The 12,500-nt window shown below is 37.2% G+C and overlaps 2 protein-coding genes across 2 annotated transcripts in view; both read right to left on the bottom strand.

Moving 5' to 3' along the window:
- LOC137982149 (fibronectin type-III domain-containing protein 3A-like) overlaps positions 1 to 6,375 on the bottom strand; it is a 33,696-nt gene extending 27,321 nt beyond the window's left edge. The window contains exons 1-3 of the mRNA XM_068829213.1: positions 5,526 to 6,375; positions 5,131 to 5,169; positions 1,193 to 1,236 (exon numbers count right to left, since the gene is read on the bottom strand). Of these exons, the coding sequence (XP_068685314.1) occupies positions 1,193 to 1,236; positions 5,131 to 5,169; positions 5,526 to 6,051 (609 nt within the window). The 5' untranslated portion in view covers positions 6,052 to 6,375. The remainder of the gene's footprint in view (positions 1 to 1,192; positions 1,237 to 5,130; positions 5,170 to 5,525) is intronic.
- A 1,953-nt stretch (positions 6,376 to 8,328) lies between these two features.
- The window catches only part of LOC137982156 (uncharacterized), a 4,309-nt gene continuing 137 nt past the window's right edge, over positions 8,329 to 12,500 (bottom strand). Inside the window, exons 1-2 of the mRNA XM_068829219.1 lie at positions 12,238 to 12,500; positions 8,329 to 9,734 (exon numbers count right to left, since the gene is read on the bottom strand). The exon at positions 12,238 to 12,500 is cut by the window's right edge and continues 137 nt beyond it. Coding sequence (XP_068685320.1) covers positions 9,095 to 9,734; positions 12,238 to 12,500 — 903 coding nt within the window. The 3' untranslated portion in view covers positions 8,329 to 9,094. The remainder of the gene's footprint in view (positions 9,735 to 12,237) is intronic.

Raw genomic sequence — 12,500 nt, 5'->3', positions numbered from 1 at the left:
CGGCCGAATTCTACTCGTGACAATCAGTCATCATTGACACTGGATTTATCCTAATGCAGCGAAAAAATAATGATGCTTATCAACGTTTGTAAACGTTTTCTGAATGTTTTGAAATGATTTTTCAATGGTATGGAACGTTTTCTATTTCCGTTGGGGAACATTGCAAACGTTTCAGAATGCATTGAGAATGTTTTTGAATGCATTTCAACGTTTCCAAATGCGTTGCGCTGAAAAACGGCACAACGCAATTTTCATTAAGCCTGGTTTTCCCAAAGAGGGTCACAATTATTAATTGCATTTATGCACAGTGTCCTAGCTTCATGTATGTACCTTGCTAATTTGACTTAATGACAAAAAGTAACCCGGCATCTGATATTCAACAGGCTCTCATGGAATAATAATATTGTTTATTATAAAGAGCCAGGGAATAACCAACCAAAAAAGTTAATTATATCCCAGTTAAGTCATTGCGATTGTATTGTCTGTTAAAGAGCCAGCCTTCATGAATTCACATTAAATTTTTCCAAAAGCCAGCAAATCTGCCTCGAATGATACTACGTCACTAAATCAGTCCGCGGTAAAGCTAAAGAGGTTAAGCCAAAGAGAAAGAAAAGAAAAATGTACAAATTTCAAAGAGCGGAGTTAAACGAATTCGAGAAGCTAGAGTGGGATTCAGAGAAAGAATTGATGTGCTGCAGATACTGTAAAGCTTTTCCCATCTTCACCCATAGTCAATGGTTCCCTGCTAGCAATGCTCTCTTTTCCCATCTTCACCCATAGCTGCTAGCTGAGCTCTCTTTTCTTTTGCATTCGACGAGTACAGGAAACAAGACCTCAACCATGGGTCGAAACTCACTGCGTTGAGCATGTGCAGCAGTCAACAACCAGTCTCATGTCCAACAAGTGTGAATGAAATGATTATTTGATTTAACTTTTCATTGAATTCTGAATGCTTGGACCCTTGGACCAAGCGATAAGTGTTGAGATAACTAATAATTGACAACCAATAACCATATCACCATACAAGATCATACAACAAGTCATACATAAAAGCTGATAAACTGATTATTGACCGAACCAATCAGAAAGCTTGAAATGCAATATCCGAGGTTGGAAATTTAATAATAACTGTTATTCTAACTACAAAAAGGATTAGCTTCAGTGGATTGGCACAAAATCATTAAATAATTACCTCTGGTGCCTTGTGTATATTTAACTCTTCAGGCATTATTTTCTCTACAGCAAAACAAAGAAGGAAAATTAAAATCAACTCCTCAATACTTTACAAAAGTACGTACACACATACACATCTTTTACATCACTGAGTTAAGCAGGCTATTAAATCTACATGTAGGCCGGTATGCTTTGGATAAGTAAATTACAAGTCGTCAATTTGTTTAGGGTTAAAATGTATATTTTAGTTTTGTAATCACTGTGTATCAATCGATATTATACACAAGATTAACATTACTTTTCCCACTTCACTGCCCAACTCAACTAGCTATTGCTACATTGTAACTGCGGTTGTGAGAATTATTTTTATTTTATATTTTTTTATTCATTCCTTTAACCCATTGACTCCAGGGGTTCCCCATTGAGGAGTAAAGTCGTCTGGCATCAGACAGAGTAAAATATACAGTATAAGTCTCAGTGGCCCTTACAGGAGTGAAAGGGTTAATTAATTAATTAAATTAATTAAAGTGACAAACATAATTATATAATTAGTATCTCATTCTGTTTTAATTACTATGGCAGCAGTCTCACATCTATGGAATGTTGTTTGTTCAGTTTATAGCCTAGCAATCCATATTGCATTTCGAGGCCAGGCTCTCCACAGATATTATGATTGAAACAAATTAATGACATATTAGGCTGTCACTAAAATAGCTACGACCAAAAATCTCAAAACAAAAACATTATTGTTGAAGAAAAAAATAAGCACTCTCAGTTGGATGTGCAATGTGATGATGAAGACTTGTTCTATGAGGTCAAGTACGATAAAACTATCATAATCCCAATTTAATTAAATTAGACAAGTGGGGGTTGTGAGAAAAATTTTAGGTCACTGGTTTCAGGGTCAAAAATATGTCACAAATTATATAAATAGAATGATAGCATCACACCTGCCACTCTTCTTTTTTGAATGATACAAAAATTCAGGCAATTTCCTAGTTAGAAGCACTCACAAAACCAACAACCTGAAACCAAGAAATGCACCTGCCCACAACACAAAACCAGCTGTTCTTTCACCACCAACATTGCAAAAAGGTCAGGACCTGAGCAAACTACAAAAATCACCAACCACTTCACATTAATCTCCACTACAGACAGAATACTGTATAATAATTTATGCAACAAAGTCTACATTGGAAAAACAGACTGAAGGACAACTTGGGAACTGCTTCCATGAATTTCAAGACATTACAAAAAATTGGAAAGACACCTCCAAACCATGTAGTCACGCCATTCACTCCAGCCAAAACAGGACTGTCTGCAGTCTGTCTCTTTACCAATTAACAACACAGAAAGCTGCCAAAGATTTAGCACAAAAGTGGCATGATTTATCCCCAAGGACTCAACAAACGCTCATCTCTTGGCAAGATCCTTGAGGATCTTTGCAAGGAATTTTGAGGATCTTTTCTAAGATCTTTATTAGGATCCTTGAAGATCTTTATGAAGATCTTTAAAGATCCTTTAAAGATTTTCACCAGGGATAGCAACTTCATTTTTGCTTTTCATGGTACGACAATCAGACCAATAAAATTGCTTTACCAAACAATGTTAAAGGGCAGTAATTTCTGAGGGGTAGGAGGGTTTTGTGGGAAACTACTTTTCCAAAGAGTAGAAAGCAATATACAATCTATCTGAAACACGAAAACATACTAATACGTATGTTGTTTTGAAACAAAAGTCAGTTTTGAGATAAACTTAACATTATGAGCTTCAATGTTTCTGTTTTTCTTTCAGTTAGCTCGTGCTACAATCTCCCGAAGATACATGTAAGAGCGATGTGTCTTTCACTTTGGAACGGATTCAACACATTTAAAATGGCAGTCTCAATTGGAGTCTTGTCCCCAGACTTCCAGCTTTGTCTCCTTTTCATCTGACCAACACTTCCATTCACTTGATTATTGCTTTTTGATACCATCACATGTAGTAAACACATTTTTTGATAGGATTTATGTTTTATTGGGGGTAGTAACTCATAGAAAATGCGATTAGATGCAAGTTCCCACCATCTTGACGCTTGTGTGCAATAACATTTTCTTTTTTGTGCCTGGCATTTAGACCACGGACACGAACCCGAAGTCAAATTTTCTCGTCATTGAGTAACAGATCGTGGCCTTGGGAACGAGATTGTTGAGGTTTAGTCCGTTACGCCAAACTGGAAATTCTAAAACAGGGGCTTTACTACTCAATGGAGAAAGTAAATCGCACCAAAAACAATAACAGTTGCCCTCTCGGTCCACGGATCAAAGGCAAGCAACAAATATCTGTGAGGCTGGGTGTCATGTTCCTGGCAAGAATGACTGCTGGAGAGTCAGAAAATGTTAAGAATGCACTTAAATCGCCATAACTAAGTTTACAAATATGATGGATTATTTTGGCGTCAATAATATTCTTCATAAAACAATTGCCTTTGTATACGTCAACATCAATGTCAAAGTCTTATCAACAGTACTCATAGTATAGAGTAACATATGAGAATTTAGTGGTTTCTTAAAGTTTTTGCAGTATTTGTATTATTCACGGTTGTTGAAGTACTTTCGTTCGACCTTCAGAAGGACTGGCTAGTAAATCGTGACAACGTTCACGAAACCTACCGCGTTAACATGTGTGAGTTAGTGAAGTTTTCGGGCCTTAAATAAGAATCAATCTGAAGAAACTAACAAAATGTGTAGACAAAAGAACCTTGTAAGTTTCCTTTTTATTTACTATCGTTTGCGAAGTTGTTTAAGTGAGTGAAATGTTCTCATCGGAGTTTGCACAAAAATGTGAAACAGTCGATGTGCAACCCAAACATAATTTGCAAAGTTGATGGTGAAGAAGCTAAAAGTTTAGCTGGATAATAAGCTTAACAAAGCAACATATTTTTATTAACGTTAACCCTACTGTTTACACTGTTGTAATAAAATTCTATACGTAACTATAAAGTTGGTATTCACTTTCTTTTTTATAAGTTAAAAAATTCGGGAAATTCCTGAGGGGAAGGGGGTCATCAAAGACCCCCTGGAACAGAAAATCCTGGGGGGAGGGGGTGCAAATCAAAAAGTCTTCCCGTGGGGGGGGGGGGGGGAGGAGTATGGATATTTTCTGGAACCACACATTAATATTATTGAAGAAACAGAGAACAATGGTTTATGAATAAGATTATAAGGTGCCAAGACTGTGTGGACAGCAGGTAGCTATTTTGAGTCCTATAAACCCTTTTGCTCCCAAGAGGTTTTCCATTTCCAACTAAACTTTGCCTGGTAATAGACAGCGTAAAATCTGTAGGTAGCTGTTTTAGAAGGGAATTAGGGTCATCTTCGCCAAAATTTATTCACCATTACACACTTTAACAAGACCTTTATGTGATTAATGAACATCACAAACACCAGAACTAAATACACCAGGAAATGATTTTCAAGTGTCTGGCTCAAGTGCAAGACTTTCTCATAAAGCAAACAAAACTTATCCTGCTTAAGAGGGCATAGCTATTGAGTGGATGTCCATGTTGTTAAGCCACAACTGAAATGCATAGTTTTGCTGCAAACTTTATCTTGTACTGCATCATTCCCTCACGGTTAAGGAATAACATGTCTTCGTAGAAATGCCCAAAATTATTATCAGTTTTATTCAAAATATTTGTTACCCAATTCGGCCGAGCAAAAAAAAAATATGTTTTTCAAATAGTTCAGCCAGGCCTCAAGGAATTTCCTATCTTGATATATCTGCATAGAAAACAAAGCGAATCCCTGCTGAAAACTGTCAATAGAAATAAGGTACTTTCTCTGATCCATGTTACAGGTACTTGTTGTACAAGCAATGATCATTTATTACTTATAGATCAAGATGTTTGTTATCAGAAAAGGGAAAAGACGAAAAAGGGTCAATATAGGCACACGATAACATCAATAAAAATTTTACCTTTTGTGGACTTGGTTTCTTGCGAGGTGTCTTCAAATTCTTAAAAGAAAGCAAAAATTGAACTTTGGCGAGCATTTCAATGGTTTCAATAGTTTGCTATTCAATTTTGCGTGTCCCACTACTAACACGTGCGATCGCGCCAAGAAAATCCAGCAATCACGGATGAAACAAAAAGGAAAAAGAAACTCCCCACTCTAACATACGATAACAAGGATTGACAAGAATGCAAATTCTTACCGCGGGGAAAAGCTCAAGATTCCCTTGGTTAAAAAAATAAAAAAGTTAAAGATGATGTGCTTTTTTTCCTTAATGATAGACATAGTTTAAAAGAAGGCCTCGTGTTCTCAAGTTTTTTTAAAAAGAAAACGTAAGATAACAGCATGAAAGTAAATTACCGTCTTTTGAAGAATCGGTCTTGTACTTTTCTCCATTCGTATTGGCTGAATTAACTTGTACATACTGTTTAAGACCATGAATTGGCAACTGCATCACTTGATGGCAATGGCCATTACAAGTTTCCTCGTCTTTGCTGCTTGCCTTTCTCTCCCGCAGCTTCTTTTGAAGTTTCTCTCGTTGTTTTTCAAACCGTTCGTCTCCTTTTCGAAAATCACCGTTTGCGCCGTGACTTTGGGGCTGTGCGTTCACGGAATCACCACAGTTGCAATGGTGACAATGATTCAAGTGTTGAAATTCTCGAAAACTTGAAGTACAATCTGAGTCCAGCTCATGATAAACCCCGTTTTCCGACCGGAATACTACAGAATGGTCGGAATCTGGGTCGACGAGACGCACAATCTTTGGCAAAACTTGATCTTTCTCCGAGAAATTCAAACAAATGACTGCTCCAGATGATGTCCTCAGTTCGATCTTGCTTCCTACGGCAACTTCTTGTGAGGGCATTTTATTCAATTCTGTCGACATAACCACAGAAAAAGACCCTTTTTAATGTTCCAAAGGCACGACAACCGTCGCCTGATCAAACTTCTCTTCTTTTGTAGGCTAGTGCTCAAGATAAATTCCGTACTCCCGTGAAATATGTGAAAGCAGCTTACAAATGGATCGATGAAGTGTCAGCGCGCCATAAGCTTTGAGAATAGCTCATAACACTGAAACCCCAGTGTCTGATAATAACTCTACTATCATAACTTTTTCTGTAATCTAAATGTGAAGAAAAGGATCAATTACACAAGGAATATTCCTTTCCCCAACAGCTGCTCGCCACCGTTTAGTTCCACGTAGCCTACGTAGACGGGTTTTTGTTTTCTTGTACTTGACAACCGCTGACCGCATGTTCCCAATGGGGACTTTGCGGGGGAGGCCTCCCACAACCGGAACTTGAGAATGACGAACTTGAATTAAATCTCTTCAATCGATTCAGGTTTCTAGAAGAAACCGGATCATACATATATCCATTTTAAACTTTCTAAATTTAACTTTTCCGTTTCCGAATTATTTTCTAAGGAGGGGTTTCCCTGATAACATTTTTCTCAGACAAGAAACGGTAAAAATATTGTACTTACCCAGTCGTCCATCAAAACATAATGTACTATTTAAAGGCTACAGTGTAAGAAGAAACATTTCCTCATTTCCTCTTTGCGGGAAATTCCTGTCGAGGTTAGAGTTTGAGCTAAATAAAGGGATTCTGAATCCAAGAATAGTATTTCTGTTATGCTCTTTAATATCAACAGTTAGACTCCCACAGCTCTTAATAGCACTTTCCAGTACAAGGAAATTTCTTTGAACTTTGTGCCATACGATTCCTGCTTTAGTTTCTCTAGAAAACGCTCATGTTTCTTTTATTCTTTAAAGATTGGAGACTGGCGGTGGTTTGAATCTTGAGAGTTTAAAAAATTAGCCATTCCCTCACCCTACCATGTTTGAACATGTAAATAGCATAAGGCAATATTACATTCAGCTGGACTTTCTTTAGGGAGAGTAAGATCTAAACAAATTGGGGTGTTAGTCAGTCAAGGATTTTCATGGATAAAACTAATATTGGGACATATCCTTTCAACTGCGTTGTGTCTTTGTATATGAATATCATTGTTATAAATAGTTGAAAATATTTATTGTTATAAATATTTGAAAATATTTCTACTATCTTAAACACAGCAGTGATGATTGCTATTGGTATTTAGGAAAGAGAATGTTAAAAAATAATCACAAAAATATTTCCTGAGTTGCAATAGCGAATGTCATCATGCAAATTAAACCATAAGATTTTTATTCTTTCCTGCAATTAAAGTCAAAGTATCTTTTATCTTCAGGTTATGATTTATGACACTTATTTTATAAGTAGTTTCAATGTACTAGAGCTCAATCTTTGAATAAAACTACATTCATGCATAATTCCTTTTCCACTACAGAGATTTACAGTGTATAATACAATTTATTTCATTAAAACTAAGAAATATTTTCAGTCTACAAACAGCAACGCATTAATCTACATGGGTAGAGGAAAATACTGGGTCTGTGAACCAAGCGAGTCTCGCATTTAAGTATAAACACCCATTTCAAATGGCGCTGATAAACAGTATCTATTGAGTAAGTGGGTAGGTTTGTACCTCTTGTTGAACACTATATGTCATTGTGTGTATATTGTTGAACTTCCTATTGTTTTCTGTGCTAAATCCATTGTTATCTTTGTTTGTTATATTGCTCTGAAAATTTTTATTTTGCAATCCAAACCAGTCAGTCAGCAGGAAGAATAACTTATTTATAATCTTCTCTTCACTTTTTCCTGCTCAAATTAAGACTTCATGATTGCCAAGCAAAGCCTTGATATTTGTACATGTACAATTTAGCTTTTAAAACAAAGGATTTAAACCATCCAAGGGTCTTTTTGCAGTTTGTTTCTGCCTTTTAGGATACATGCATATTGAATTGCTGGTGTCATTTGGGCTGTCAAAGGACTAAAAGCGTTGCATGACAACACACAACGGATGTTTTCCACTCATCAGACTCTTCACCCTGATCCTCTTTTGTCTTTCTCTTTGAAAGTAAGTCATTGTCAGACATTGTAGGTCATTGTAGGTCATTCCTTGTTTTAGTACATGTATCTACATGTTATGTAACTCTTTCTCCACTGTGTCAGCTTACACTGACAAGTAAAATTGTCTGGGTGTTAAACAGAGCAAAAATCTTTCAGTGTCACTCTTCAATGGGAAGAAAAGGGTTAGTATCAAACAAACAACTATGCATCCCTCCATCCTTTTTTTTAATACTGTCATCAAGAGAACAATAGTCCATGGGACAAGACCACAAGAGGTCAAAAACAATAATTATAATTATTACAGTCATAAGGACACTATAAGGGAATCCACATGACCTAATCAATGGTTCACAGCAGCTTAAATGCATCTAGAGTGAAGGGGTTAAGTGGAGCAAAAGACACATGTAATAAGATGCTAATAAACTCTGCTCTTGAAGGATGAAGTGCTATCTTTGTGGATGTCACCAACAGTACTATGTCAACTGGTAGGCTCTTCCAAACTTGAACTGCAGAGTCAAGGCTGCTGCCTAGCGGTCGCCCGGGGCACCTTATTTGCGAGCGCGGGCAATCAAATTTCTGAACAAGTAGCCCGAACGGGCACCTTACTTGAATAATCCTTACTTCCTTGTAAATTTGATCCCAGCTGGAATTAATTAATTCTGAGCTCTTGAAAAAATGATTCGGGCTACTAACTTTTAATGTTGGAAGCCCAAAGGGCTCCCGGAATTTTTCTTAGGCAGCAGCCTTGAGAGTGGATAAAAATTTTGCCTGTGGAGACAGTCCTAGATGCATCCTTCTCTACTAAATAAATGTTCATTATCACGTGCAGGCGACAAAAAACTACTACCAGTACGTAGCTTGGTTTTCTTTGTGATGGGCTACTTAGCATTCATGCTAAGTACTGCAACCTTGATCAGAATGTGCTATATAACAACCCTTTAATTATCTTCCTTTGTCAGAATGACAAATACGTCATGCATGTTCACTGATAAAAAGTTCAAGAGACTTAAACTTACCACTGTGGTACTTTGTACCTACCACCACATTTGGCATTTGTTTCTGTGCAAATGGATTTAACTCAAACATAGTAAATGTCCCTCGTCCTATTTCAGTGATATCAGACATTGCTAACTGTTCAACATTACAAGTAGCATCCGAAAATCCACTAAGTTGAGAACTATCATTTTTTTCCAAGAGACCATTCCTACTGTGCACTACATTATTTGTTGCTAAAATATGCAATTTATCAAAGTTGTCAAGTTCCAACTCTGGGTTGTGTTGCCTCCACAAAGTCTTATTTATTTCCTTATCATCCTCTGCAAGGTACTGATGACTGTTCTGTTCTGAAATACCCTGATTATAGGTCTGTGCTATGTTGCTGTAACCATAGCAAACATCTTCATTGTCCACGAGCAATGGGTTGTTTCTTGAACTGCAATGCTCCTTCAAGGATGTGTCACTTTCTTTGGCATCAGATCTTTCTCCAACTCCCTGTTCATTGCCCACATTGCTAGAATACCACTGTAGAATGTCATCACTATAGCCAATCAATGTGGCGAGTGCAATTGGATACAGGGAACCAATAAATACTTCATAAGCGTCCTTGGTATACCTAAAATGTTGAAATTACAAGAAAAAACTCTAAAAACGTTTTACATTCCAAATAACAAGTGGTATGAAATCAGGATTGTTTCTTTTTATTCTTCCTCATAATATTATTATTATTATTATTATTTATTAAGAAGAAATTATTAATCATGATGTTTCAAAGGAGCTAATTAGTGAATATTTATTTGAACCACAAAAGGAACATTTTTAACAGAAATCTTCCCTTTAAGGTTCTTTTATCACAAACATACGACCAGCCCTGATCCTGCTCAAAACAACTAAACCCAAAAATAAAGCTGGTTGCCAGTCATCCTAGTCCTTAAATAAATATAGTCCTAGGAACACTTGTATGTAAACCCACCCAAAAAACTAAAACTTAATCTCCCTCCTTTAATAATCACTCACTGAAAAATGTCCCCATGCATTAATTAATTTAACCCTTTGACGTCCAAACTGGCCTAAACTGGCCAGACTTAGTATTTTACTCTGTCTAACGCCAGACTATTTCACTCGTCAATGGGGAACCCATTTTAATGATTAAGTCTAAGCACTCACCTCAATGACTAGGTCTAAGCACTGATTTTAGTGATGAGAAATTAGGGTGAGGATTGGTTAGCTATCATATAAGGGTCAGAATACTGTAAGACGGAGAGGTACAAAATACAAGTCACAGGTCATTGTTTCATGTGCCGATCAAATTGAAACTTCAACATCTCTCCTCTTCCCCCGGGCAAACCCCAGGCATTTGACTATCTTCTGTGCCTGGGGATCAGTGGGGAATTTGCCTGCGTGGGGTGGGGAAAATTGAACCAGAAGTGTCAGATTTCAAATGATCTTTCTTTCAGGCGCCGAAGTCACTAAACCACATGTTTGGACGAGATGGAAGAGTTAAAAGAAAGAGATATTGCATTTGTGGGCGATTGGCTTACAAAAAAGGTCTTTATCAAAGACAACAGGAGCCGTTAATGACCGTTCTTCTAAGTAGGGTATGACAGACAAATCCAACGATAGGGTAGGGCATTTGAACTCCATTTTGGCCCGAGGGGGCGGAAATTTGAATGATCCAATCTTCAAAACTTGAAATTCTCGGGGTTTGATGAAGTTTCAAGATGATCGGCGCATTACCAATACAGACACATCCCTAACCTACAAGTACTAACATAAGGCCAGAAAACTTTTGTTTAGGCCTTGAATTAGGTCTAAGGTTAGCTTTAATGGATATTTTGGATACTTTCTGTACTGGTAAAACAATGACCTGTGACCTGTGTCTTGAACCTGCCACTGTAGGATTGAACAACAGACTAGACCAAGAGTCTATCAAGATAATTGAATAACAACAATATTAATAACAATGTTTAGTAAAATCCAACTAGTGGTCTATTATCAATGCTGCGTTCTGATTGGTTGAGCTACTAGTAGGCTATTTGTTATAGCCCACTAGTAGCGAAAAGCGCCGGCTTTGAAAACCAAAACAACAATTAAAGTCTTTTTTTTTTTTTTTTTGTATTTTATTATTGTTTTTTAACATTTCCATATTGGAGTTACAGCACTTACAAAAACGAAGAAATTACAGCAATCACAAAAAAATATATGTATATACAGATTTGAGCTAACAAGTGGATGCTAACAACCACCCCCCACCCCCCAAAAGTTCCCCCTACATGATGCAGAAACACACACACACACACACATACAAACACACCCACAATAGCGCTGTGTTAGAATATCGAAAAAGATATAAAAGCACGTTTCAATCTTCAACATCTTCAAAACCGCTCTTACTCCATTTAATAGAGTGAGCTTGCCAGTTATTGTTCCATTTAGCAATTTTGCTCTCTAATTGGTAGACAAACTTTGCAACAGACCGTAGAAAAGTGGTTTCAAATTGTTGGACCTACAATAATAAATGTACTGTTTTGCGATGAGGATAATATGATTTAATAAGAGGAAGCAATCTTTCCTTTGCCAGTCACCAAAAATTATATTTGCTGCAGATAGTGATTCAACTTTAATTTGTCTTCCACTACACCAAGCTATGAGTTCTTTCCACAGCAATGTAGTAAAAGTCTAGCTTTAACTAGCGAAAGATGTTTTGTCTCGATATTTTTTTGACCAACTAGTTGGATTTTACTAAAACAATTATTCCTCTTGCCCTCATGGCCTCTGAGTCAATAGCCCATTCGGCCTTCGGCCTCATGGGCTATTGACTCAGAGCACATTCGGGCTCGAGGAATAATCGTTAATTATCCAAGGGGCTGCAATCCTCTGAAGCTAAAGCCCCGTATGACATGCCATGTCGCGACATCTCATCTTCCCTCTTGGTTTGCATCCACGTGATGAGACAGCCATGTTGGTGTACAAAACAATAGAAAATGGCCCCACAACTTTTGCATAATAATATAGTCAAATTCCCAAATGGCATTTTACTTCATTATTCTGTACACCTTAATGGCTGCAGTGACGTCAGATGCAAACCATCAATTGATGTGTGTAGCATACGTCCTTACCCGGATTCGGAAACGATGATACCCAGTGTGTTTTTGGCTTCATGTGTCAATGAACCCTCCAATTCACGCACAAACCTTGGACCCAAACGCTTTCTAAATCTTTTACATTGGCCTATAACACGCACAGAACATGACTTTAAACGCCAAATTCCTCTAAAATCTATGCCTCGATCTCTTGCTCCACCACAAGCAGCTACGTCTAAAGAGAACTTTCTCAAATTTTCGACGACAATTTCTTCAAATTGTCGCCCTAATTGTTGTCT

This window comes from Montipora foliosa, chromosome 13 (assembly GCF_036669935.1).
Source record: "Montipora foliosa isolate CH-2021 chromosome 13, ASM3666993v2, whole genome shotgun sequence".
NCBI lineage: Eukaryota > Metazoa > Cnidaria > Anthozoa > Scleractinia > Acroporidae > Montipora > Montipora foliosa.
The sequence above is the reverse complement of the archived record's forward strand: the minus strand, read 5'-3'. Positions and strand labels throughout refer to the sequence as shown.